This window comes from Chaetodon trifascialis, chromosome 9, assembly GCF_039877785.1.
Source record: "Chaetodon trifascialis isolate fChaTrf1 chromosome 9, fChaTrf1.hap1, whole genome shotgun sequence".
NCBI lineage: Eukaryota > Metazoa > Chordata > Actinopteri > Chaetodontiformes > Chaetodontidae > Chaetodon > Chaetodon trifascialis.
The window spans coordinates 24,476,705-24,504,163 of record NC_092064.1 but is presented as its reverse complement, the minus strand read 5'-3'; the positions used below and the strand labels follow the sequence as shown (position 1 = coordinate 24,504,163).

Sequence of the window (27,459 nt, the reverse complement as noted above, 5' to 3'; positions counted from 1 at the left end):
TTGAAAACAAAATTAATAATTACCATTAACAGGTTGCAGCAAGCCAATTTATATTATTCTCTTCAGTGCAATAAAGACATTTCTGAAAACAAAAACAATAATTATTTCCAGTATAAAATGATTATAAAAGCACAAACCGACGCATTCACGTTTTTTTTTTTTTTAACACATTATTCTTTCGTTTGGCGGATGAACACAATTACCTTGCATTTTTCAGCAAGGTAAGAAAGAAATGTATGTTGATCACAACTGTTATTTATTATTTTTTTTCTCACAACACACATTGATTAACTGACTGGAAAATACTGCCGCGTGAGGTAGCTGCACAACACAGACACGCTGCTCCCGCTCAGTAAAAGAGCAAAGCGAGTAAACCTCAATCTGCATGGTAACAGTCAAGATCCAGAGATTAAACTCGAGGTATAAACTCTCTTATGGATCACAGCCACGACAGTTAAGGGGTTACATATAATCACAATGCCAAATAAAAATAGCACGGTAGCGTTTTGGGGTTTTTTTTTTCATCTTTGACAAATAAGCCTGGTATCACATCAGACAGTCCAATGAAATGAGCGAACGCTGAAAGGTCTAATTAATAAACTAATTCACGATTATTTCATTAATATGTGGCTCCAAAACGCACAAATAAGCCAAACTTGCTTTATAAAATAGAACTATATTTTGTGTAACAAAAACACAAATTACTCTAATTTCAATTTATCTGATGTGTTGTATGCAGAAGAAATTATATCCGGTCCACTGGAGGAAATTAAAAAAAAAAAAAAAAGATTTAAATAATAAGTCTACGGCGAAATTAAATGTTTTATTATCCAAAGACATAAATAACCTAATTTAACAATTCTGAATCCACCTACTGTTTCATACATGATTCAATAGCTGACTAAAAAGAGCAGCAGATAGAGTCCAAGAAAAAGCGACGTAACGCTGTTAAAATGCTGTTTTTTTCCCCCTTCTCTCCAAATGCGTAGGTGTACTTCCGCTCCTCGATATACTACTACTACCTGTACTTTTTACTTGTATATAACACCCGGGGACGAATTTGTTTTCGATAAACTGGGAAGCGGTGACGCATCAGACAGCGATTGGACATCTTGGTTTCAACTCCTCCCTTATAATAAAGAGTGTGTGTGTCCCTGTTGTAAAACACAGCAACACCGGGCGTCTGCGTCAGGAGGCACACTCCACTCTGCGCAATTACGCGGACTCCTAACTGGCACAGTGATCAGAGAGAAAGCAGAAGGCTTTATTTTTCCAGCTACTGAACCTCACAAGGTTGAAATGGACTTTTAATCTGATCATCCTGATAAATTCGAGGACTTGCTCGGAGCACTTCAATGCAGTTTACGGTACAACAGCTGTGAATGTTATGATCTGATTATTACGCATGTGCTCTGAGCACAGTTTTGAATAGGTGTCTTATAAATAGACATTTTTTTCTTTTTAAATAGCTTTCTTTCTTCTCTAAAATTGGCTCCCGTACAAACAGCCGCGTTGGATCCCTCGGCTTATTGCGAGACTCCGGTGTATAACCCGGATCTCTGCCCTAATATGATAGCCGCCCAGGCAAAATTGGTGTATCACCTCAACAAATACTACAACGAGAAATGTCAGTCTCGAAAAGCAGCCATCTCCAAGACCATCCGGGAGGTGTGCAAGGTGGTATCGGATGTCCTGAAGGAGGTCGAGGTGCAGGAACCCCGCTTCATCAGCTCTCTCAGCGAGATGGATAATCGTTTCGAGGGACTGGAGGTCATTTCACCCACCGAGTTCGAGGTTGTGCTCTATCTGAATCAGATGGGAGTATTCAACTTTGTGGATGACGGATCTCTCCCGGGCTGCGCCGTGCTCAAGCTCAGCGACGGCCGCAAGAGAAGCATGTCTCTCTGGGTTGAATTCATCACAGCCTCCGGTTACCTCTCGGCACGCAAGATCCGATCGAGATTTCAGACACTGGTGGCGCAAGCAGTGGATAAATGCAGCTACAGAGATGTTGTCAAAATGGTCGCTGACACCAGTGAGGTGAAGTTGCGCATCAGAGACAGATATGTGGTGCAAATCACGCCGGCGTTCAAGTGCACTGGGATCTGGCCGCGGAGCGCCGCGCACTGGCCTCTGCCTCACATCCCCTGGCCGGGACCTAACCGGGTGGCAGAAGTCAAAGCGGAAGGTTTCAATCTTTTATCCAAAGAGTGCTACTCCCTGAACGGCAAGCAGAGCTCAGCAGAGAGCGACGCCTGGGTCTTGCAGTTCGCCGAGGCCGAGAACCGGCTCCTCCTGGGTGGATGCAGGAAGAAGTGCTTGTCAGTCCTCAAAGCCTTACGCGACCGTCACCTCGAACTGCCCGGACAACCCCTGAACAACTACCACATGAAAACTTTGGTTTCCTACGAGTGTGAGAAGCATCCCAGGGAGTCGGACTGGGATGAGAACTGCCTCGGCGACCGTCTGAACGGGATACTATTGCAGCTTATTTCGTGTTTGCAGTGCAGAAGGTGCCCGCATTATTTCCTGCCCAATTTAGACCTGTTTCAAGGAAAACCTCACTCTGCTCTAGAGAACGCAGCCAAACAGACTTGGCGACTGGCAAGAGAAATACTGACCAACCCCAAAAGCTTGGAGAAACTCTGAGGTAAAATATGCTAGTTCACCTCGTCTTAATAATTGTGGTAAAGAGGCCTAACGAGCTCATGAACGGACAGAAAAAATAACATTGCCAACAAATTTGCAAAGTCTTGTGAAATGTGACTGTCCTCTGTTGTTGCATATGTTTTGGCCGAGCCTGTTTCGAGATGATTTTTATGACAGACAGTTCAGTTTGCCATCATCCCCGTGCACCTTTTTTTTGGCGGTGCCAATATTTAGGAGCAAATTTAAATTATTAATCCAGGAGTCCACCTCAACAGTGGCTCCTTTTCTCTCTGTGCCACAAGGTTGGCCAAATCATACATTTTCTTAAATGCTTTAAAATAAAGCCCCGTGACAAACTTAAAAAAAAAAAAAGAAAACACACATCTGTACATTTTATACTGTAAATACATTCATAGATTGTGCTTCAAGTGGTCTGAAATTGTGAATGTTGTTCTGTGACACGTAAATAGGATCCACCTGTTTAAATCTACTTCTGAACCTTTTCTTTATCTGGTAGAAACGTTATTAATTTATACTTGCATCAGTGGTAGTCTGATTCATCTGTTTCAATGGACATTGTTTTTGAAAGTTTACATTTTGATGGTAGGCGTGCGACAGTTACATTGAAAACATTCCATCAATTTACTTGAATTCTTATTTAAAGTACTCGAACATTTTTTTTGGTTGTTGTTTTTCTCTACCATGCTTTGGCCTACCTGATAAAAAAAATGAAAATGAAAACATATATATAGTATATATATATATTACAGTTTAATTGAAAAAAATGCACTTGAAATACACTGGATTATAACATCTGTGATCTGATTTTTTTATTTCTGTCTCTGACCTAATTTAAAGAGCTAATAAATCGAGCTGTTTTATATTTGTGTCCCATTATGGTTTTATTAAACGTGCTTTTGACAGTAGGCCTAATACCATGCAATAATAACGTAATGAAATCTTCCACTTCTGGCTCTTGTAGGTGTTTTATGTAGATGAGTTTGACACCTTGAAAAGGGAAAACAGGAAACACTTTAACCCTGCCGACAAGTGTGGATTTTTTTTAAATCCAAAAACCTCTCGTGCAACATTTAGCTGCATAACCGGTCAACTTGGCATAACTTGGTGGATAAACTGTCACTACTGTTTGATGGTGGAGCCTGCACGACGAGCAGGCCTCAGTGAGCATTACGTGATTTTTTTAATGCATAATAATGCAGCAAATGGAAACGCTCAAAATAAAAATCAGCCGTGATTTACAGCAAAGTCCTTGGCACAAAACATTTAAAAGCAAGTCGCACCTCTCTGAAAACATCACCTGTGCAAATCTGCGTTTTAATTCCTTTACCAACAGCTGTAGTTAGAATGAGAGAAGTGAAACGTGTCAGAAGCCAAACTGACCGCTTTAAACCGCACACTCACTTGCAGGTTACTTACCTTTGAGTCTGCCCTTTTGAAGGCGGGGTCATCCTCGTCCACCTCGAAGTAGATTTCAGTGGTCGTGATGGACAGAGTCCCCCGGGCCACCAGGACAGGGGCAACGAGCTGGGCCGGGCTGCTCAGGACCACTGGGCCTGCAGAGTGCAGGGGGGGGGGGGGGGGGGGGTCGGCCACATGCATAATCAGTAACATGCAACAACAAAAAAAGATGATATTTATGTGAAATGAAGCCGGCCTGAGGTTCATTTTGTAAAACGCCATTACAGGAGATAACATCATGGCAGCGGCCTGTTTGCGTCAAACCGCAGCGCTACGTGCGCATTCACACTGGGCTTAGAAACATTAAGCGTTTTTAAAATTAATTATCACAGTACAGTCAAATATTAGGCCATTTCGACAGCTCCGTGAAAGTCTTCATTTTATTAGCCTTTATTATTTGCCGCCACGCGTTTCAGCGCCTTCTTGTCTTTGAGTTGCATTTTCTACATTTGCGCATAACACAGTAGATTTATCAGGCCTATAAACAGATAGAGAGGTCTTCAAAACATTGCACCTATTTGTACCTGTTTGTAAACCACTGATGCACTGATGATCGGATCATAGCAAATTACCACCACGAAAAAAAGAGGTTTTTATGACGTTTAATAAAATACAATATAAATTAATATCTTATTTTCCTCGCATGGTCATATCATCGTAATGTATTTGCAGCACAGGTGAAAGGGCATCAGTCTACAAGTGCCTTCCGAAAATGGAGGAGAGAGGAAAAAAAAAAAAAGAAAGTTGCTCTTTTATTCTCCAATTCATAAATTAAGTAATGGAGGAAAACAATAAAACTGCCATCTTGTCCTCGAGTCCAAACAACAGAGCAGAATGTGAAGGTGGGTTTGTGACCCCGCCAGCTGATAGTGATCACATCTTTATTTCAGTCTCCTCCCTCCCTCTCTCCCTCTGCCTCATCCTCCATGTTCTCAGATCAGTGTCGCTGTGGAGCACCGTTACAGTGATTTGTCTGCTCTCAAACGAAAGCTCGCGAAATCAGGATATTTATCGATCCCTTAAACTCCAAAGAGCCACTTCAATGTCTCATCAATCTTAATCTGCGTTCCTCAGCCAATTATGGCCGATAGTGTTACAGGAATACAAGTGGATTTCGGTCTCAACTCCCAGAGCGCCCCTTCATCGCTCTTGCCGGCTGCACGGTCTCGCCGCCCTCCCTGGATTTTTCCTCCGCGCTGCTCGGGTCCATTAACGGTGATCCTATCTGCTGATGCTATCGGCCCAGGCGCTACACGTTGCTTACAAGCTTCATATGAAGAGTAAATACTTGCAGCCTGTTTTACTGCATTGTAGATAACGTTTAGAGTGCATACAAGATAAAAAGGAAAAAAGGAAAAAATATTAAATTGCCATTTAAAGGTGAAAGCATTTATGCATAGCTGCTATTATTATTATTATTATCACTTTTATTATTATAACCATTAACACTTCTGCTGGTGCATTGTATTGCAGCCCTTGGGGGCTACACAGACAGAAAGACACAATGCCTGAAGCATTAAGCCACAGCATCCAGTGCTCATGGGGAGGAAGAGGATTAGGCAGTAATCCCCTCAGGGATTCTTCCATAATTAGGCTATATGGCATTAAAATGTTTACAGGAGAATAATGAAATTAAGGGCAAGTTACACAGGATGAGTGGTGTGTAGAAGCTGAAGCTTGGAATATCCGGCTGTTGGGTCTTTCTTTTAATAAAAATGCAAATATTTGTCAAATGACAGGCCAGTTTAATGAAGTGATGAAAAGTCTCATTTCGGCGTGGTGGGAGTTTGGGAGAACTGCTGAGAAGATGGGTATATTATTACCCACAATCCATCCGCTGGACTGCGGTGTTTGATAGGGCCGAGCGCTTTGATATTCTGCATTATGAGAGAAATACAGGTGCAATAGGCACACCTGAGCACCATCATTCACGTGCAAACATGCACAAGTGGGAGCGTAGTGGATACACAGAATACACACGAACGCTCAGCCGCAGCCACTCTAACCTACTGCAGGCTGAGCGTCTCAAGCACACTGCCTTGTTGTTCATTTGAGTCACTGAAGCAATGACTGTTTTTTTTCCACCGCTTTCAATTCATCTTTCAAAATAGAAAACTTCCCCGCACAAGCCTAGAGAAATACTATTTAATAAGGCTGCAGCACACAATAATTAATTTAAAAGGAGCGAAATACTTAAATATTTAATGTAAGTAATTCTGTTTTCCAGTGTTGTTTGTATATTTTATTTTTGGAGTCACCTGTATTCTGTTTAAATTAAGAAAGCACTTGTAGACCTTTGAATTTAAAAAAAAAACAACAAAAACTCAGAGAACTTGGTTATGCAAAATAAGCCCCTGAATAACCCCGTCTTTCACTCACTCTTTCTCTGAGATTACACATTCAGAAATGTTGTGTTGGTTTTACTCTTTTATAAACATGTCACCACTCAAGAGATCGGTATTGTGAATGGGGACTATAATGGATACAGAAAGGCTAAATTAAGGCAGAACAAAATGGTTGTGGCTGCTAAACCACACCACGGGGTACACTAAGGCAGTTCCGGTACCAGCAGAACAGTCAAATCTACCGACTCCCGCTTGACATGAGAAATGCCTTGTGAGGCTCGGGCTCCTCTTTTTTCCCTCACATGCTCATCTTAAGTTGCTATTTTACCCGATTTTGGTTACAATATGTGCACGCAAAACAGGCACGTTTAATGCCAGTACAAGCGCAGACGGTATCTCCAATGTTTGGGGGAGCAAAAACTAATCATAGGTTCAGTAACCACAACTGCCTGGGCCCTGGAGTGCAGGCGCCGCCCCTTTGGCAGCAGCAGCAGGCACTGACCCAAAGGCTGGCAGGAGGAGCGCTGTTGTTGACAAGGATCTAGTCCCAGATCTCTCATTAAGGCTGTTCATGCCTGAGATTAGATACAGGCCAGACACAGACAGGGCATCCTGGTAAAAACGTTACCCAAATGTTGTGAGCGAGGGAGCTCCCCTACTGGTGAAAACACGAGTCAACTTTGATGCAACACTGAAAAAAACAAAACAAAAAAAAAATCTTATATCCAAGCACTTACTCTTTAAGGTCAATGTCCACCTTCAAAGTTTGGTTGATAATTTCAAACAAGCTCACGCATCATAAATGCATCAAATACTCAATCTCAGCATTTCTGCTTAGTACAAGGTCATTATTAGCTCTCTGGGGAGAATTCATTCTCACTGTGTTTTAGTCCTCGCCTTGCTCTTCTGATTGGGCAGCGCAGGGTTCATCTGACAGACATGGAGGGTTTGGCTGCCTGCGGGCCCTGAGACAAAGAGGCGGGGTTAGCCTCCTTCTCCGAGATTCATCTGTGGACTCTTAGAGAGGATTTCACTACTCAGCAGTGCCCTGGCTCAGCCCGAGCCTCAGAAGACACGATAGCTCGATAATGTATACAAGGCATTGAATCTGACGTTATTATTCAAGTATTTGGAAATTTAGAGTCTCGGCCATCTTTTTTTCACGCAGTTTCTATCACAATGCATACATGGGAAGAATCCATTACATACATGGATTCATATTTGTCACTATTTCAGTTGCCGCCCATATTTAGTGAAGACATTTTGGTAACATAATGGGTCAACTGACCAGATTATGCAATCAGTCCTGTGACACTTCTGTTGAAAGACAAGTTGTTCAGCTTGCAGAGCCTGATAACAAAAATGAGTTTAGACATCAGATTATTATTGTAACCCCGTTCCCAAAACGAGAACACCTCATTGAAAACATTTTTTAATACACAACACGTCAGCCTGAGAGCTGTATGTGCCGCATTAGAGCAGCGAATGTTCCTCTAAATCGAATAATAATCCAAAATAAAACAACATCCAACAACAACAGCCAGCAACAGTTGCCATTAGATTTCTCACCATTAGAGGAGAAACTTACACTTTTTTACTGCTTTATTATCCTCCTCACTGGAACATGAGAGATGTTATTGGAACTGATAATGGCTGCCAGGGCTGAGCATTACTAGCCTGTTTAATTTAGGCTTCAAACCAGGAACCAATTATTTGCATGAGGTGTTAGTGTTGAGTGACTTTTTGGCTTTGTTGACGAGTTTGCAGCGCCGTGTTCTTGATCTACGCTCAAAACTCATGTGAACTCTGGATAACTTACCTTTTAAAGCTAGGGCAGCTACTTGGCAGCTAGCGGTTGGCTTGATAGTTTGGCTCACACACAGAGCGTGATGCTGGTTAAATGACAGGATCTTTGAGCAACCTTCGCCTTGGCAGTAAGTTGCACTATTGACTGAATTGTGTCAGACAAAGTATTAAGACACTGATTAAAAGAAAAACAAATGATAACAATCACAGGGGTGAAATACATCGAAGATTAATAAAGATTTAATATTGCAGTTGCGTTTCCTCAGTTGTTTGGGCAAATGAATCTCCTAATTATTGTTCACTGTAGAGAGGTTAGTTTCACTGCAGGATAATTAAGTTGTCTGCTCTCCCTTCACATGCAAGTGCTCACATCCACGCAGCAAATACACGTTATATGCAATTTTCTCAGCAAGGTTCAGCTTAAATAGAACACATTATATCAATTTGACATGCGGGCAGATAATTACTGTAATTTCAGATTTCCCACAGAATGGATTGTATTTACTGGAAAAATAAATGTAAACAGAGGTTGATTAACTACAACAATTTCTCAATTTGTTGACTGAGTACGGTGCAATATTTACGGACATACATGTGTTTGATTATGTGGATGTTATCATTATGCAGGATTTTGATTCAGGGTTACAAAATGTTGCAGATTTTCACTTGGTACTTTTTAATAATGTACGAGGGAGTGTGTGTTATCAGATGTCTGGAGTAAGATCACTTTCATTATAACCTGATACTTTACCTTGGCCTTATTAAAGTGTAATGAGCAATAAACTCGCCATAGACAGCAGAAGTTCTGTGACATAATGATGCTCTGTCAGTATTTAAGAAAGCATAATATGAATTTAATAACATGAACTAAACACAGTGCTTAGTCTCAGATCAGATGACAGGTTAAATAAGGCCACTGTAAAGTTTAGCGTTAGCAAGCAGTGGTTCGTGTCAGCTTTAATCGCTGATTGCTTGAGAACTCCTAAATATGAGTTGTGACATATCTGGATTGATCATCTTTCCGGTGTTAGTTTAACTTTAGGAGACTTGCCTCTGGAGATAAACACTCGAGGAAGGAACCGTGCTGACGAGATCCAAAACAAAACACAGAAGGACACTTATCAGACCAAAATAACACGTAGCTGTCAGAGCTAAGATGTCCAGATTAGAACACAGAGACAAAGTCGTTGACTTCAGAACCAAACTGAAGGTGAAGTGCAGAAATAAACCTGTAAACTCAACATTTAAATACATTAGATAAAGAGATTTTTATATTAAATAATACTAATGCCAAACATCCGAAAGCTTCTCCTTTGTGCTTGTTCTGATGCAATATAACCAGCATTAAAAGTCATTACATTGATCCAAACACTTCATTTCATGCACTGATATTAAGCATGTACACTGTAACCATGCCAGCTATTAGGAAGAAGACAGATAAAAGACAAGGCCGATGCTCCAGCAGAGGTGCTGTTGACTTGGGGTTAATGGAGGTGCTGGTGTGCTGACTTACCACCCAGGTTGTCCATCTCCTTCTCCTGCAGCAGACTGACGGCATCATCGTCTCCCTCCAGCATCAGCTCTGTCTCGGGGTTCTGGCTGGCCACAATTTGGCTGCGGTAGACCTTCTTAGACTTGACCGCCTTGTCCTCCTCTGTGCCTGTCAACAGAAATATTGTGAAAAGAAACCACTTAATACTGAACCTGACCTCTAAAGCTCAGGTCATAATACGTCACTGTGCTTAAATGGACAGAACACCTGGCTATGGTCTGCTCTTTGGCAAAGTCCTACCCTTTTTCCTATTTTGCCACAAATGTCTACAGTTTCCATCCATAAATTCCTGTTCAGTAATGAACTGCACGTTCCTGTGTCTGTCAACAGAATGTGAAAAGGTTGTTTGTAAGTAATATATCGTATATTTCAGTAACATATATAGAAAATCTTACAATAAACAAAGTACAAAAAAAATGCAGCAGCATCACTGAAGACCCTGCATCCATCCCACAGACACACACACACACATGCGCGCACACACACACAGTATATATTCAGATTATATTAAGCAATAACTAGGAAAAATAAATTATTCCTCGTGTTGCGCAGTAAGACATTTACACATTGCAGAAACGCCAAAATAACCGACCAAACCAGGCGTCATGACCACATTTCTGATAATCAGATAACGAGTTTAACAGCTTTATTCTCATCGAGTTTGTGCATATCCAAGTTGAAACAATCTGTTTTTATAGGCTATTAACATGCATCTCATCTCGTAAAATATATAAAATAAATAAATAAACCATGGAGAATCTCTGCAGGAAACACACACAATATGCAGGATGAACCCGATATGAGATGCTCACTAATGTAGTTGCCACAGCATATGAAAGAATGTCAGGGTACACGCTCGTTCGCTGAATACATTTCGCATGGTTGAACATCAGAGGTGTCTCAGCTTTTATTTTTAGACAAGGTCAACAATGAAACACTTTGCGTCTTTTAAAAGACCAACAGTTGAGTCGGGGATGCATCTCGAGCTCGCAGTCGATTAGAGATATCATTTGCCGCTTTTGGAGGCTTGACAAGAGTGAGACTGAACAGACAGCACAATTAGGAGGCTGCTTACACCAGGATTTCATCATATGGCTATGAAGGAGCGCGCTCATTGAACAAGATGTGTTCGTACAGCCTGCAAAACAAAGGCTTCTCACAACATATTTATCAGCTTAAATCAGTCCATCTCCAACATGTGCCTGCCACACGGCTGCTCACAACGTTTATGTGAATTTGTCTTTCTGGATGTATGGTAGGAAATAACCAGAGGAGAAACTTGCGTGTGAAAGGAAGAACACATATCAAGAAATGGGAGGTGGCTGACACCCGTCTGACATGTTTCCTTTCAGCACAGTTCTTAATTCGCTTCTCCCTCCCCTGAGGAACATGTACCTTGTCTTGAAGAGGTCACATTTGACTGTTGTCAACACTGCTACTGAGAAAAAAGTCTGCTTCCTGCTCTGTCTCATATCTGGAGTGCTTTCATCAGAGGGAGGGAAGAAGCCTGTGCGTTTCGGAAATGAATTCTGTGTAATGTTAAAGGCAAGAGCCAGCCAGCGGTCAGAGATCAAAGCAGAAAGAGTGAAACTTAAAACTGTAATTCTGTAAACCATCATTATGCTCCAAGTAATGAGGGAAAGCTCAGCAGACAGGCTGATGTTCTGATTGGCAAGTCTGTACAGGCCTGACACGACCAAATAAACCATGCTGATTCCTACATGAAAACGGGCGAGAGGAGGGGGGGTCACCAATGCAGGCTAGAAAATCAGCTTTACCCACAATGCAATTTTGCTCTCACAGAAGAAGTAATGTGGTTATAAATAACGAGAAATGAAGAGCTATGACATGAAGGAGAAAATGTGCTGACATGAAAAGTGATCTTCTCGTGAGTGATAGCCCGTTGACTCAGAGACATTCATATATTAAAAGTGCGGCTGGGAGAAAGGTTGCTATTTGTCACTATTAAAGGATCTGCTGTGCAGTGGTGTCAGGAAGTCTCATTAGAAACTGTTTCACGTGTTCACCCTTGACCACTAAATGGCAAAACAAAGAGAATGACCCTTTGAATATCTGATATAACTCACGTGAAAGACCTACAATGAACAAGAACAGCAGACGAGTGCAGACACGAGATACTGTGACCATCCATTCACTGAAGGACTTAAATAGTCAAGGATGTGCTGTAAATTACATGATCAATAGGATACCGAACTGATCCTCAGAATACTGTTATGTTGGTCTATCATACATAAAATTCAAAACAAATGTAAAAACCAGCAGTTCAATTCCAGATGTACGCGGGAGTTTTGAGAAGCTGTAAATTGAGTCAGAGCTCTCCCTCAAAGACAGTATTCACTAAGCAAAATCAATTCAAAAGAAAGGGGGAAAAAATGTTGCCTAGGCTGTGTCGCTGTATAATGATGCTACACCAACTAGCATCTATCTAATTAACCTTACAAAGTGAGCAGTCCATCAGAAGCCGCCGCCACTGACTTCTCAGCGTCTCTGGAAAAACAGCAGTTTCATTTCATGTCTTCTCTCAAGCCCTTCAGGAACAGCGCCAGGAGAAGCCGCCGATCACCAGTCTCACGGGTCCTCTTGTTCAATCACTGAGTTGAAACTGCTTCAGAGTGCACTAATTACACTCAGTAAAGTGCATTGCAGAGCTTTTGTGACCCCACTGGAGGCTGATGAAGATCTGCCAGCTGTGACCAAAGGAGGACGGCCCTGAGCCCTCTTCACTGGGGTTCAACAAGGATCCATAGTGTTGAGTTCCTTCAAGGTATCTGCTACTGCTATCTACTAGACTGTCGCCTGTGGCATGATTTAAAAAAATATATATAATGGGTTTGGATAGGAGGACAAATGAAATCTGATTTTACATTTCATCCTGAAGTCAGAGAGTTAAATTACTGATATGAAATTGTCTTCTGCTTTTGAGAATGTGTTTATTATGCAGTGTCATGTAGAAAAGGTGGATGGGATGCCATGCCATGGCCTCTTCGCTTCTTTAATGTGATGTGACTTGTGTTGAAACAGGACATGGTGCCAGGATATAACACACTGAGGGATCATTAGCAGCTCAGGAGAAAAAAGGCTATGTAGTTTGATAAATGAAAACTTGGGTTGTGCACAAAATAACATGCAGGAGCAGCAATATTTGTGTTTCAGACAAAGAGGTAATCCTTTTCTTTAGAGTCACAGAGTGATAAAATCATGTAAATGTGTTTTGTTTTTTTTTTCCTGTGAACAACCTAAAGCTCGGTTCATATACATTTTATAATATTAGATACAAGCAACTAGTTTGGAAATATTTCAGTGTTCAGTAGTTTTACTGTTCGGTATGGAACAGATACGAGTTGAAAGGCCTTTAAAAGACTGTTGAATTACTGTTGCCAAGGCTCCATGTTTCATATACTGTAATGCTGGAGTTTTGTGGCACTGGCCTTTCATTTTCATTGCCTCATAGAGCGGCGAGCATGAGATTTCCGAAGCCTCCTCTGTATTATACACCCTGCCTCAAACACTGCACTGCCACTCCTCAAGAAGAAATCCACAACATCATGTTTCACTTAAGGTTCAACTAATATATATGGGTCCTTCTCTTCAGGAGAAAAAAAAAGCTGATTTCACAAATACTTTGGGTAATTCAATATCCACGACTATAAATAAAATACAAAACACCACGTTTGCTTTTTTCGAAAAGTTTTCATGAAGCGGTTTGATCAGCAAAGCAAGATCTGGGAAAAAAAAAAAAAAAAAAAAAAACGGCGAACACCGGGTTCTCATAGAAATCGCAGAATGTTTGTCAATTGATATGACAAGCAACGTTTTGGACACAGCTAAAGACGAAACGGCTATCTGGACCTCTCTCTAAACAAAGGCTTGGACAGAGAGCTTTAACGCCGGAGCGACTGCAGATATTATTCTGCTTTGTGTCTCATTCTGTCAGATCTCTGTAGATAACACGCACGAGCACAAGCCTCGGCTTCTTCTGCTACACTATCTGATAATGTACATCAGCGTTTTGTGCAGTCCGTCCAAAATCCATACGTGAGCTCTATAGAATGTTTTAAATATATCTCTTCCGTTTCCCAGACTCTGTCCGTGTCAGATCCTGCCCTCCTACGCTCCCTCTCCACGGGCTCCACATTCCACACGGAGAGAAAAAGTCCAGTCCGTGGGATTGCATTACCGCTAGGGCGATGCAATTCTGCCCTCTGTCTCTTCACTTTTATTTACTCTGCAATGAAAGATGAAATGAGGGGGAACAAATGACAGCTTCATACTTCCTGTGATGCAAGCCATCCATTTAGCAGAGAATGTGTTTTGAGACTGCAGAAGTAAACATTATAACTTTGATGTAGGGGAGTTTATACGGTGCAGGCGCTTCCTCTTGGGGTGATCTTTATTCAATATCCTGGGAAGTGCAGTGCGTGTCTACTGTGCTGCCTCAGGTCACAAATAACCTCATCTTCTCTTGATCAAAACATTAACAGCAGAGTCTAATAATCCCAACATCTGGACTCGATGGTGAGGCATCAACATAGCTGTTTCTGAACATGTCATGAATTTGCTGAAAGGCTGCGTTCAAATGCCCATGTTTGCATGTTGCTAAATGCCCTAATGTCACAGTTTAATATCTGTGGTCATAAAGCTGGAGAGGGTTAATATCACATCACGAGGCTGATGCCTCTGCAGCAGTAAAGAGCTATAAAGATCTCTGCCCGGGGCAATCAGCTCAGAGAGAAGCGGCTCACATGAAATGAGACAGCAAGGACACCCGGAGGTAAAACACCCCGTTAAACACTTGGATCAATATTAACGTGACTTCCATTTCATGCTTGCCCAATTCCAATCACCTAACAATATACTCTGATACTGGGCCGTGACTGGCTGTAACAGGGCAGGTTATTACAGGCAGAGGGCAGAGACAGAATGTGCTGGCTAAGCTGTCAATGCTGCTAATAGACAACGAGGCAGAGTTTAACCTCCCATCACACACGCTCATGAAGGTACACACACACGGACACACACGCAGTGCACAAAAGTGTTTACAAAGGTTACACTGATGCACACGTTTGGCCAACATATCAAGCTGATTTTTAAAAAAGTTTCCCTTCAACATTTGCACTTTCCAGGAAAAGTGCAAATGTTGTTTTTTTTGTCAGATGATGATCTACACTCTCAGTACACTGCACTCACAAAAAGGTCAACTTTAAACATTTAGGTTTTAAAAATATTGTTATTGGCAACTTTAGTCTAAAAATGTCAATATCAGCTTTCAACACTGGTCAAGGATTCTCTCTTGGAAAGCTGCACAACTAATGAAATTAATCCCACTTCTAAACCGGCAAAAAAAACATTTCCTTGCTTCCTCTCTACGAGAAAACAAAGCAGACTGTCAGAGTCCTGGTTGCTGTCAAAAACGACACAAGCCCCTCACTCACTGAAATGTTCTTGTGAAAAATAAACTTTCCTGCTCACTTTCATTTTCCCCAAGTGAGCTTGTAAGACTGACGTTTACTGTGAGCACCACAGTGTAAGTTTGCCCTCTTCAAACTCAAGATGGTGGCTGAGCACATATTGTCATATCTTGCTGTCAAACCAGGAACTGTGTATTCAATTTGCACGACCTGCTGGTGCTCCAATAGGCCCAGATTTTAAAGCTTTAGTAATGACTCTCAAGGGTCAACTCAAACAAGTCTCTTTGTTTTTCTACTTTAGTGTCTACAAAGCCGGCAACCCACTTAAAAGTTCTATAGAGTCCCTGTCAAATTTAGGAAACAAAGTCTGGATGTTATGACTCATGGATATCCCCCTTGGTTATCTGCTAAAGACAGGTCCTGCCTTTAATACCAGGCTAATTAAAGGTGAATATTCATAATTAAAAACCCCCACAAACTGTCACAGCACATTTAAAACAAAAACCGCCAACTGTCACCGCCAACGAAACCTATTGAAGCTCTACAAAAGAACAAAAGAGCCTTCTCATTTTAACTCACCAAAACCTGCCGTTGGTCGTGCAGCCACATCAAAGCCTGCTGGAAAAAGCCTGAAAGTGCAGCTCACCTCTCAAGGAGAGAGAGAAGGCCGTCCGACCGCAGGCAGTCCCTTTCACTTAAAAAGTTTATACATTATTCCGCTCATTACAGCCACCACATGCCAGCAGAGCTCTGCAGTCAACGACACTGGGGCATTAATGTCAATCAACAGAAACAAAACAGATAGCTCAAAAGCATACTCCACTGATCTGATGGGCTAAATAACATCATATGTATCTGTGGCCTTGTCTTGAGAACATCTGTCTCACGAGTCACTTAAGGAGATGATACACACACTTTTGAACAACTGCACAAAGGATAGGGAGGCCGATCGGCCATGCTAACACACAAATTTAGCAGATGGAGCAACGGAAATGGATGGATTTCTCTCTGCCTTCAGTATAATCTCTCCAGCTTTGAAGTAATTTCCACTTGAAAAAAAAAAATCCATAGAAATATTATGTGTTTTATGTTTATGTACAGTCAGATGCAACACCTTACAGAAATGTTTCAGTGAAAATCTTTGGAGTATCACATATTTATGGTCTCGGTTTGGAAGGCAGCTCTGAAAACTCTGCAGCTATGCAAAGGACAAAATAAATAAGCCACTTAAAGAGCGACAAAATAATGAGTACGTGTCAAAAACAGATTAAAGCATGAATGAAAAGGTGCAAGCTGAAGCCAGAACTTATTATGCTTCCCCTCATTTTTTATTTGCGAGGTGAGGATTGTTTGCAGCATGCGGAGAATATGGATCAAAAGGCAAATTATGCTGCAGGACTAGAGTTTTCTATTGATGTTTTACAGGTTTGCTGCTGTTTACAGGTAGGCAATATTGATGCAATACAATGCAATTTCTTTGCAGATGACACTGGAGTACTTACAGGCCGTTAATGTTTCTAAAAATACTTAAACTGTAGCATTTGTTTCCTTGAGTCCCTCCCACCCATCAACACATCACCAAAAGCCCACAAAATTAGCTTATGGCTAAAAATAATAGAGGCAGTACAAACTTAAAAGCAGACGGTGCAATTATTTCATGTGTGTCTCATATACGGACCACCTGCAGCCGAGGCAACAGCTGGCATGTGTTTATCTACAAAGCTGCCATAATCTTAATACAGCAGCCATGGCAGAGCTAGAGCTGAAAGCAGCCAGATGAAATCCTGAACCCGGCCAACGGTCGGCGTCAGTAGCTCAGCACTGAGATAGCCAGAGGTCAGAAAACATTGTGATCATTGTGCGTGTGTTGCTGTGAGTTTGCCGTCATTTTAAAAGGCTACCCTGACCATAACGCACTGCCTGTTTTCTATTTTCTATAAAGTAAAGAACGCGCTTACTCCATTAATTTCAGAATCAATACATTCACCCCGGTGCCGTTAATACATTTTCTCTGCTATTCAATTACAGACAGGAGAGAGGGGCCAAGGGTGTTTAATAGTACTGAGCTGCTTTCCTTTAAAAGTCGGTGTTGCATGACATAAGGCAAAATTGACACAAGGTGGTGGGCAACACTACAAGACTGCCTGGGTCAATCAGAAAAGTTTCAGGCAAAGGCAAGAAACAATAAAGGGAGAGATCCAATTTGTTCCTGAGTGTGTGTTGTGATGGAAATAAAAGGTGCAATAAAATGGATCTGTCATGTTCAATTCACAGGACTCATAAATAAGTTGCCAATAAAAATGACACAGGTTCTCTTTAGCAATATGTTAATGTATATGGACAAGCCTGGACTAACATTAGCACAATTTTAATGCTTTTTCTATAATTCTTTAATGGAAACACTGATATTCTACATTTAATATGGAGTAATGATGTCCCTGAATTTCTGAGAAACTCACCATACTCCTGCAGTGACTTGCATGTGACATCTAAGTGGGTGGAGCCAAATGGGTTTCTGACAAATCTCCGCCTCCGCCGCAGGTCATCTTCCCAGTAGTCCAGGCGCCAGAAGTCATGCAGCTGACTACAAGAGAGACAAGAAGACAGGGGGGGTTAGATGGAGCACACACCCCTCAGTGACGATCTGATTACAGCAGCCACTTCCTTATCGGGGGAAAAAATCTTGAGGAGAAAAAATCAGGCTGCAGATAGCACATTTATTTAGGCTGACTGGTGGCATGCTCTGCAGAGGCCCCGTAATGTTAGCTCTGGTTAAGCCTATAGCATCGGAACAGCAGGGAGCAGCAGCAGCCGCCGCACACATAAATCACAGGCACTCCCATTAACAAATACAGCATCAAATTACAAGTATAAATGGCACAGCTTGCCTCCTTTTTTACAATGTTTTTTAACAAGTCTTGTAAATCAAAGGTAGGAACCTCAACGCAGACAGCGTGGGGTTTAATGATCGGGGTCTTGGGGCGGTTGAGGCATGAGCCTATAAAACAAGCCCCCTCCCTGCATATGTGGAGCCATGATTAAAATAATGTGCTGAAATATTCATTGAAATGATTCCCAGAGCCCTGGAGCAACCCGACAGAAAATTGCATTTTTATTCATTATTAATAACAGCGAATTAGGGTCGTAAAAAAAAGAGAAAAAGAAGAAAACAGTTCCAGCATGTGGTAACCATCTTTGTAAATGATTATTCCAACATTAGTGAGGACCTGGGATAATTTTACTGCTTGCAGCTAATGCAAACCATTAAGCAGCAGGACTAGCATTAGGTTACTAAGTGCTGCTTATTCCAACTGTGCACTAGCTGGAGCTATTTCAAAGCCTTTTCGCATTTCCTTTACAGGGAAATACAGCAAAGGAATCTTGCTTTAATTTACCCGTAACAGGTAAGTGTAACACATAAAGAAAGCAATGATTCAAATAATCGGTGTGCAGCTGACGGGAAGGGAAGAGGTGATTACATCAGCCTGGTATGAAGTTCATTTTCATTTCATTTTCAGTCAAATGTGAACAAATATGGCACTGCTGTTTAATTTTGTTCAACAACAGCTACAGTATGTGTGAGTAAGAGACAACACTCCAGTATGCACACAGTTTAACTCACATAGACAGTTTTACTGCCATTTGCTACACAAACATGAAGTACATGCTGTAGTGGAAATGAACGCTTTATGCTCTTGTTGTTAAACCAGGTCAAAAAAGCAAAATACCAGAAAAAGCCACCCAAAGCTCCAAATAAAACCTTGGATCTTGCACTGCGTGTCCAAATCCAAGCAGAGATTTTTCAGTGTGTGAAGGATACAGTAAGACCTTGGCAGGCAGCCGTCTATTGCATTGTATGGTTTCTTCCCCCTTCCCTGCCACAGCACTGAAGCAGTCTAAACAGATTAAAGTGTTACAGGGGATCACATCACAAAATACTGCCTGCTTGCTCCGTGAATATAATATCTACAAATGTCAGAAATCAAGAGGCTCAGGAGACTTAGCCGGGCTCTGACAGCAACAAGAGCTCAGTTTCAGTTAAGTATCAATCAAAATGGAGTGTGTGTGTGTGTGTGTGTGTGTGTGTGTGTGTGTGTGTGTGTGTGTGTGTGTGTGTGTGTGTGCCAGTGTGCGCTCATTGTACGCACGAAGTATCATGAGCCGCTGTATGCAAAGCAAGACTGAACGCCTTGAGCTTGTCCCCTGTCAATCCCTCAAAGCTTAACTAAGGAAAAGAGAGATGTCAGTGGGTTGAAAGGAGAAACCCACGTAAATGATATTGTAAATGCGAGATTACACAGTGTGAAAAAATGTAAATCCACTGGAGGGAACCGGGCGATTACCGCTGAAGATTATGTCCCCTAATGCTTTGTGCAAAAAGACGGCAGATGCAAGCGGGGGATAAATCCGCCACTTTGAAGATTCCCTTGTAAAAGTATGAACTGCATTTTATTTGGTCTGCTTAAGGACGCTCGTGTGAGTGCGACTTCAGTTTACGCCAAAATATCTTCATTTGTCTTTAGCAGCAAGCAAAAGCACGATAAAGCAATCCCTCAAGTTCTAATGACTGATTAATGAGCTGGATGCCAATATTTTGACGCGTCTTCTCCTTGTTCTGTCCTGTGCAGATGGTTTCAGTTTGAATGTGGTATTCTTCTGTAGGACCGATGATATTATAGACTATGTGGTCAGTGCTAGACCGGATTTGGCCTGTGCCAAAGTGCTGTGCTGACGGACCTCCTCTCTGAGGGTGGTCCAAAGAGTGCTCAGGAGGACTGCACTCCTGATGGAGATCTACAGTTGGGAGCAACTGAGCTCTCACACAGGGGATTTCTGAGGTGGCTCCGAGCCACCAAACAGTACAGCCATGTCTTCAAAACATGGTGGGAAGTGAGGAATAAGCAAGAAGTTCAACATTTTTCCAAACTCACGTCCTCGTCACTCACATGGGACTCAAAACCATTTCGTAAAATTGCACTTGGCAAGCACGTGCACACATTTGTGCCAGTTTAATATTGCAACAGCAACAATCGGGCAGATAAAACACAACTCCTGTTTAAGAATCTTTAACACAAAGCTAGTTGCATTTATTGTCTGTCTTACAACAACAAATTGTCCATCCAATAGCGTTCTTTATTAAGCCGAGTTGACTCGAGACCTCCTCATTTTCCACATCAAATGTGTCTGGCTTCATGACAACCATAAAGAATGGCTGTGAGCCGGCCTCCTACAAACTGGCAAAATTTATTAGGCCCGTCACCCATCAATCACCCAAATGGATTTCAAACCGCATTTTAAAAGCTAATTTTCCAGCACTGATAACCTACAGGAAACAGGAGCACCATTATTTATGGATGCTTTCAGACTTGCTAAGTGCAGTAGGATGAATGTGTGAGAGGACTATCGTCTATTCTCTACTCCCTCAAATAGGTATTTAAAGTGCACCTCTCCTCAGTGAGCCAGCGTTGAGGTTTCTGAGTTGCCAGATCTCACACCCCAGTCTACAGGGAACGTGTTTTGTTTGTAAAAGGAAAGTGAAAGCTGACAGGCATAATTCAAGATAAAATGGGGAGGAAAATAAAAAAATAGGGATACAAGGAATAGGAAACTATAATATATTTCTAGAAAAGACAGACAGGTAGCAATGGCTAATACTGGATTAGAGGGTGATATATTCTTAGGGGTACTGTTATATTAGGGCAGCAGAGATATTTTGCTTTTCCATATTTTCTGCTTATTTGGAGAACAGTATCTGTGGTTGTTTAAAAGGGTAAAATTGAGCCAGTGCAAGGAAACACCTGTGCTTCTACCAGGTTAAAAGGTGCTCGTTTGAGTCCTGAATTGTGTATCAAATCAGCAAGGCTCAGGTAAAAAACTATACAGCAGAGGTGAGAAATAAAATCCATCCATGATTAGCTTCATGTTTGTCAAGTCACTTGAACCAGAACGGTGGACTAAAACATGTACACAGCTGAGGGTCTCATGGTTAAAGATATTTCCTTTTTATTCCATTTATGCTCAGAGGAGATCTGTGTGAGGCGGTCAAGAGGAAGGACAGGGACATGCTGATGCAATAAAACACCATTATACTCCTTTTAAATGCTTCCACTGGTGACATTAGCAGGGGGTAATTATAATAAATGCCAGTAATCAGTGACAATTCTATTCAAAGGCGCAGTGACTGGTTTCTATCACAAACACACTGGGACACTGAACACACGCCAGCTTGTAGTGCAACACTGGGGACAAGGAGTCTTTTCTCTGGTTTTCAGCTGTCTATGAATTACAAAGTCCATGAGGAACTGTTTGAGATGCCAGTGTCGCTGACATGACCCTACCTGCCCAAACTGAATTACTGAGGAGATTCTGACACCATTTTCAGTCCAGAAATGTAAGAAAAGACCTTTCAATTGTCCAAATAGCATTACTTAATTGAACTGGTCGTTTGATCCCATTAATATAACACCCACATATGTGGATCGGTAATGATCGGGATCATGAGAACCATCAGGCAGTCTGCAGACACTAAAAGCCGACGCAAGGAAATGCTAACACATTGCCTGTCAACCAGTGCATTCTGTTTGCTAAGCATTTTTTATACCACAGTCCTCAACATGCTGCTGCTGGAAAAAAAAATACCCGCAAAAAAGACACTGTGAATCAAAAAGTGATGACTGGCAGCCATATGGTGATGAGCATTTCTCAGCCCACTGCTTTCAAAGGAACCTATAAACTGAGAAAAAAAAAAAAATCACATTAATTTCCTCTATAAAAACACATCGAGTTTGATCATGCGTCTGTCAAATGCCAAGTGTTAAGTGACCGTAGGGCCAACATCATGATCAGATTATCGCAGAGGGCTGCAAATGGTACACAAGACTTTCATCTCTTTAATTTCGCCATTTTTTATCATCACTACACTCAACACTGTTGCAGTCATGAGGATACCAAGCTAAGATCCAAATGCTTCTAGTTACTGGATATGACTTTTCTTTTGTAGATAGAGAGATAGAGAATAGACACTCTGAGGAATGGGTATTGGACAAAGACAAAAGGGAAACAACAGAGCAGCAACAAGATTAACTCCAGGTCATCTGGTGTAATGAAGACAGACGTACGCGTTCAGACGAGGGATGAGGATCCGCACTGTACTGTAGGTGAACTCCCCTGGATCGCCAGCTTTGTGGATCCCCATCTTTCATCAGAAATGGGGCACAGTCAGGCGATGCCCAGCTCAATTTCAGCGCCCGATGAAATTGATGATTGTGTGAATGGGCCTCTTTCCAAAGATAATTAGCACAGTGTGCAAGGTTAAGAGTGCCCCAAGGGAATAGAGCCTGGTGTAGGTCAAGAACAAATGCAAGTAGAGAGAATATCAGCATGCAAGAACAAAGGAGCATCATGTTTTAAATAATATCTAATTAAATGAAGACTTAAAAAAAAAAAAATATCACTTGCAAGCTGTTTTAAAGGAGGTGTATTTTTTAACCCTGTAGGTAGTGGACTGAAAAATGCAAGATGGAGCAATCCATAGAGCCACTTAGAAGGATATTCTATATAAGTGCAGAATTATACTATAGTCTTACTAATTTTACACAAAAGTAGAATTAAAATGTCAAAAAGAATAATATTCTTGAATCATAAGCACTGTACTGTCAGGCTGATTTTTGTTTATACTGCAAGGCTCAACCAGAGACCTTGGCCTTGCTTTTCCGGCCCCAGAGGGGTCATCAGACCTCCAACCCCCTGAGGATGTAAGCCCCTCTAAAGGTGCTCTCCCCTTGTGTGAGTAGACTTGTATTAGAATTGATAACCCTTTCAGGCGAGTCCAACTACTCTGGACACATCGTGAGTAAAAAGGTTCATTCCATCACAAAGTTATTATCCACAGGCAGACTGTTACCATTCATCAAGCGTGAGAGATGAAACTCACTGTTAGTCAAGGGAAACGGCTGTTTCACTGCTTTGCCACAGATCAATATATGCCGCCATTTTCCTCTCTCTCCTCTGCTACAAAAAAGTAATTATACAGAAGAAATGTTGACAATCAATAGACTAGTCAGGTAAGGTTAAGGTCTGCTGTGGGGGCCAGCGGAGGCTCCTCCGTCAGCTGTCACTGATGCTGCTGATGTGAACACGGACGCTCGCATCGGAAACAAAGGGAGGTTCGTCTCCAGTCGCTTTTACATTTCTGTTAGGGTGGCTGTGTTGAGAAAATTAGTACCTGAGGAGGGCTGGCGAATGAACGGGAGAAAATGACACGAGAGAAGTTCACTGAAGCTCACAATGTGAATATTTAAGTGTCAGTATTGTGTCTGTGTAAGGCTATATCACCTGCACAAGATGTACTGTAAATGGCACAAACACCAATAAAAATATATCGTCTGTATACAGTATGAATAGTTTCTGTGATGCAGAATTCAATCTACCCTTCAGAGAACTGCAGGCTGAGAGAGACACTACAGTCGGCCGATCGTCACACGCTGCGAACGCGATGGACGTTACTCTTCAATGAATTCATCAGCCTCGCCTTGACATCTACTTTCACTTCAGACGAGCCTGAACTTTATAATCCACTGGCAGGGTTCAGAGGTCAACAGCAGAGGGGACCAGAGGGCAGGGAAAATCACTCTCTCCCTGGAAAAAACTCTGACATCCAATTTTCAACTTGATTTATCAGTGTAAAGCTAAAATTGATAGTGTGTCATTACTGGGCAGGGAGCTGTCTTGGAGAGATGTATCAAAGCCTCCTCATTTTGATTTAGCACGGCAGATCAATACAACCCTATACTGTTTCAATTTGAGGAGTATTGATTTTCCTATGCTGACTCTATACGGGGGGACATTCATCATCAAGCAAGCATATAGTATGATCTAACAGGGCAGTGTAGGGTCTGATCTGCTTATTCCTCACTTAGATCACATGACTGCAGAGCAGCTGTTTTAAAGCCTTGCACAGATGATTGCCTGGTCTTGGGTTGTTGTGCTTTGCACTTCAATGCAGTTTCTTACACAGTTTGCCACAAAGCAAACAACAGCTCAAAACGGAGTGGCCTTCAGAGATGCAGTTCATCTGCAGATGTCTGCAATTCAGAAAAAAACGCATGCATCGAACAGCAGGCCACGTGGTTAAATCAATCTAATGAGCACAGTTGAAAACACACACTGGTAAGGGAAAAAAACATAAACATATAAGTTTAGTTTCTGTCTAGTTTCTGTCTCCTGTCTGCCTGAGAATAATTTTGTTTATAATATATTCTGCACAAATGATAAATGTCCTTTGGCATGTCTCCAGGCAGAATTTAGGAGTAAAAGGCAAAGCAATTTCTGTGCATGAGGCTGAAAACAAACATTAACAACTAAAATCTCTCTGTCTCTCTCTCTCTCTGCCACACACATGCACACACACACACACACACGCGCACACACACACACACACACACACACACACGCACACACACACACGCATGCACACACAGACATAACAGACAGCCAGCTCAAGAAATGCTTGAGGGCTTTATATTTTACAAGAGCAGCATAAATGGGAAAGTTAATGTAGCATTGAATAAGACTAAGCCGCTGAACTGCAACACTGCCTTGAGCTTGTGAGCATATTGCATCATTTTTCTTCACCAGCAGGTTACCATTAAATTTGAATTTGTTGGAAGTTTTGCAGTATCATTTGCAACGCGCCCACGCTCAATACCCTTTTGTTTCAATGCAAATGCTCTGCCTCTGAGAGGGGCTCCATGAATATTTGAACAAGAGCCCAGAATTCATTCCCACAGATTTTGTCACGAGGACTTCGGCTAAGGTTCAGTTTTCTGAAAATCTGTACCAGAAAAATGTAGCTGTTCATTTGACCATGTGTGCACCTTTTCAGTAACTTTGAATTACTTCTCTCATTAATTGCAACAAATTAATGATCTCTGAGAAACATGAAAACTTAGACAGAAACGACACAGTGAAATGTCAATATACTGCACATACATTTCATATCATAAAGTAAACAGTCACTCGACAGAGTGCATAATCTTCCATGAAATCATGAAAAAAGAAACCAAATGTAGCTGCTTTTGACATCTGCTGTTTGGCATGGAAACTATTTGAACTTTACTGCAAGTCAAAGACATAAAATAAAGCCGTAAAAAGTAATTACACAAGCTTGAGTATTTTCCTTGACAGCGGTAAACAGGGTTTAAGATATGAAACAAACCCAATTTCAGTGAACAAGGTTGAACATCTGCATTGTATTTTCAGAATTTAATAACAAAACCAAAGCTACTGTTTCAGCAAGGAGGCTAAATTTGTTCTGGCAAATCAGCAGCGGCGGGTTATGTGAAAGTGGCAGACTTTCACGCGAGTGCCTACTCTTTCAGAAAGCAGCACAATTAACAAAGGTATTTGGATCAATGTGTGGGTGAACATTGTACGAGTAACAGTAACGAGTCTGAAATAAAGTCAGCTAAAGCTTCACCTGCAAGCTTCCCACTTCTGTCTTTATAGCAGCTGCACGTGTGCCGTTTTCAAAATGTTCAAATTCTCGGCTCAGTCCAAAACACAAACAGTATGTTGTAACACCTCTGTTTGTCTGCTATAACTGGCTCTTGATCTTGCTTTTCCACTCTGTATCTGTGGGACCATGTGGATGCAGGCGAGAAGTGGGAGGCAGAGCAGGAGAGCCGGCGGTTATTTTAACAGGGCCCACTGGGAAGTCTGCAACTACCACCAGGTGCTGGGCTGTGTTACTGAGAGGGTCAATGAATGCCTGGACAACACTGCAGAAACACCCCAACCCCCCTAACTCCCTTTCCTCTATCCAGGTCTGTCAGAGGACTGGCCAATCAGCTGTCCCCAGGGGATTAAGCCACTCCACACTGTAATTGCGTTTGCTGACCCGATTGCTGACCCTATCGGATCCTGGGAAAATGACATTAACTGGTGGTCCAATCCCATCACTGCAGAGTTTTGTAAACAGTAAACTTCTGTGCTCTGGTGGAGCAGCTATGGTTCATGTTAAAGACAGAACATGGCCCATGTTGGTCTTAAGGTGAACCTGATCAAGGGTGAGGGCTTACCTCTGGGCCAGTGTCCCCCAGGCACCGTGCTTGTTGGTCAGGATGTTGACAATTTTCTGCTTTAACTGGTTGGCCGTCACATGGTCTCTGTGTTTAGCAGCACTGATCAGGTGGTCGCACATCTTCTCTTCTTCTTTTCTGTCAGCAGCATATTGGGCACAGTTGGACTAATTTGAGATTAAAAAAAAGGAAAAAGGAAAACATAGTGTGAACCTCATTGTATATTTATGGCTTTCAGTACAGTATCCACTGCCAAAAGTAATGTCTGACAGTGTACTAATAGCATTGGAGAATGTTTTACTTGAATAAAGCCAGAATAATATATACCCTCTAATGGAGCATTTGTCACACTGAAGAATGTTATGGCTTCATTCAACACACTTGAGTGCATAAAGATATTAGTGGACAGCTGAGAGATATATTTCTGCTCCCTTGGAGGAGTGTAGTAAATCATGGCCGGCACATGAAGGCAGTCCATTCCCTAACTGCGGACAGATGAGGCTCCCTGCTAGGTAGCTGTGGCTGGTGCTATTAAAGGAGGAGGGAAAATACTATAATACATCCACGAAGAATATAGTCTGTCAAGGTTAACAAAGCTACACTGACATATATCAAAGAATGCGTTACTGTCCTCTGGTGCAGGAATGGTGTCAATTATAAATATGCAGCACACAAAAATGCACCAACAGAACACAGAAGATGCCTTCTGTAAGCAGACAAATATGAAACAAACACTAAAAATATCAGAGATAAAAAAAGTCCAAATAATGTTTAATAACTAAGTGTCAGAATGATAAAGTTTAAACAGACTATTTAAAAATTAATTGGTCACGATGTGAAATATGGCAATACTGTTTTTAAATCAATTTCCAGAAGTCAGTGCAACTTTCCAAGTGATCCAGGTGGCTAAGAGTAATCTAAAGGAGCACATCTGACTCTATCTTTGCTGCTAAAACAAGATTGTCTTTCCATGGCACCCCGGGGGGACTCTTGCTAATATTCAAAATCTAATTTGCTAACAGAAGCTGGAAGTTAATTGAATTTCCTGCTTCAAATTTGAATTCTGTCAGATACTATACTTCAGCATATTCTTCATAAGGCAGATAACTCAATCTCCGCTT

The 27,459-nt window shown here is 41.7% G+C and overlaps 2 protein-coding genes across 6 annotated transcripts in view; one reads left to right on the top strand and one right to left on the bottom strand.

Moving 5' to 3' along the window:
• nbeab (neurobeachin b) overlaps positions 1–27,459 on the bottom strand; it is a 182,779-nt gene that overhangs the window by 50,975 nt on the left and 104,345 nt on the right. For all 5 annotated transcript variants that reach the window (XM_070970886.1, XM_070970888.1, XM_070970889.1 and 2 more), the window contains 4 exons: positions 26,339–26,505; positions 17,720–17,844; positions 9,793–9,939; positions 4,087–4,223 (listed from right to left, as the gene is read on the bottom strand). In XM_070970886.1, the coding sequence (XP_070826987.1) occupies positions 4,087–4,223; positions 9,793–9,939; positions 17,720–17,844; positions 26,339–26,505 (576 nt within the window). The remainder of the gene's footprint in view (positions 1–4,086; positions 4,224–9,792; positions 9,940–17,719; positions 17,845–26,338; positions 26,506–27,459) is intronic.
• On the top strand, positions 277–3,026 carry mab21l1 (mab-21-like 1). The gene has a single exon (XM_070970895.1). The coding sequence runs from the start codon at positions 1,570–1,572 to the stop codon at positions 2,647–2,649; it is 1,080 nt and encodes a 359-aa protein (XP_070826996.1). The 5' UTR covers positions 277–1,569; the 3' UTR covers positions 2,650–3,026.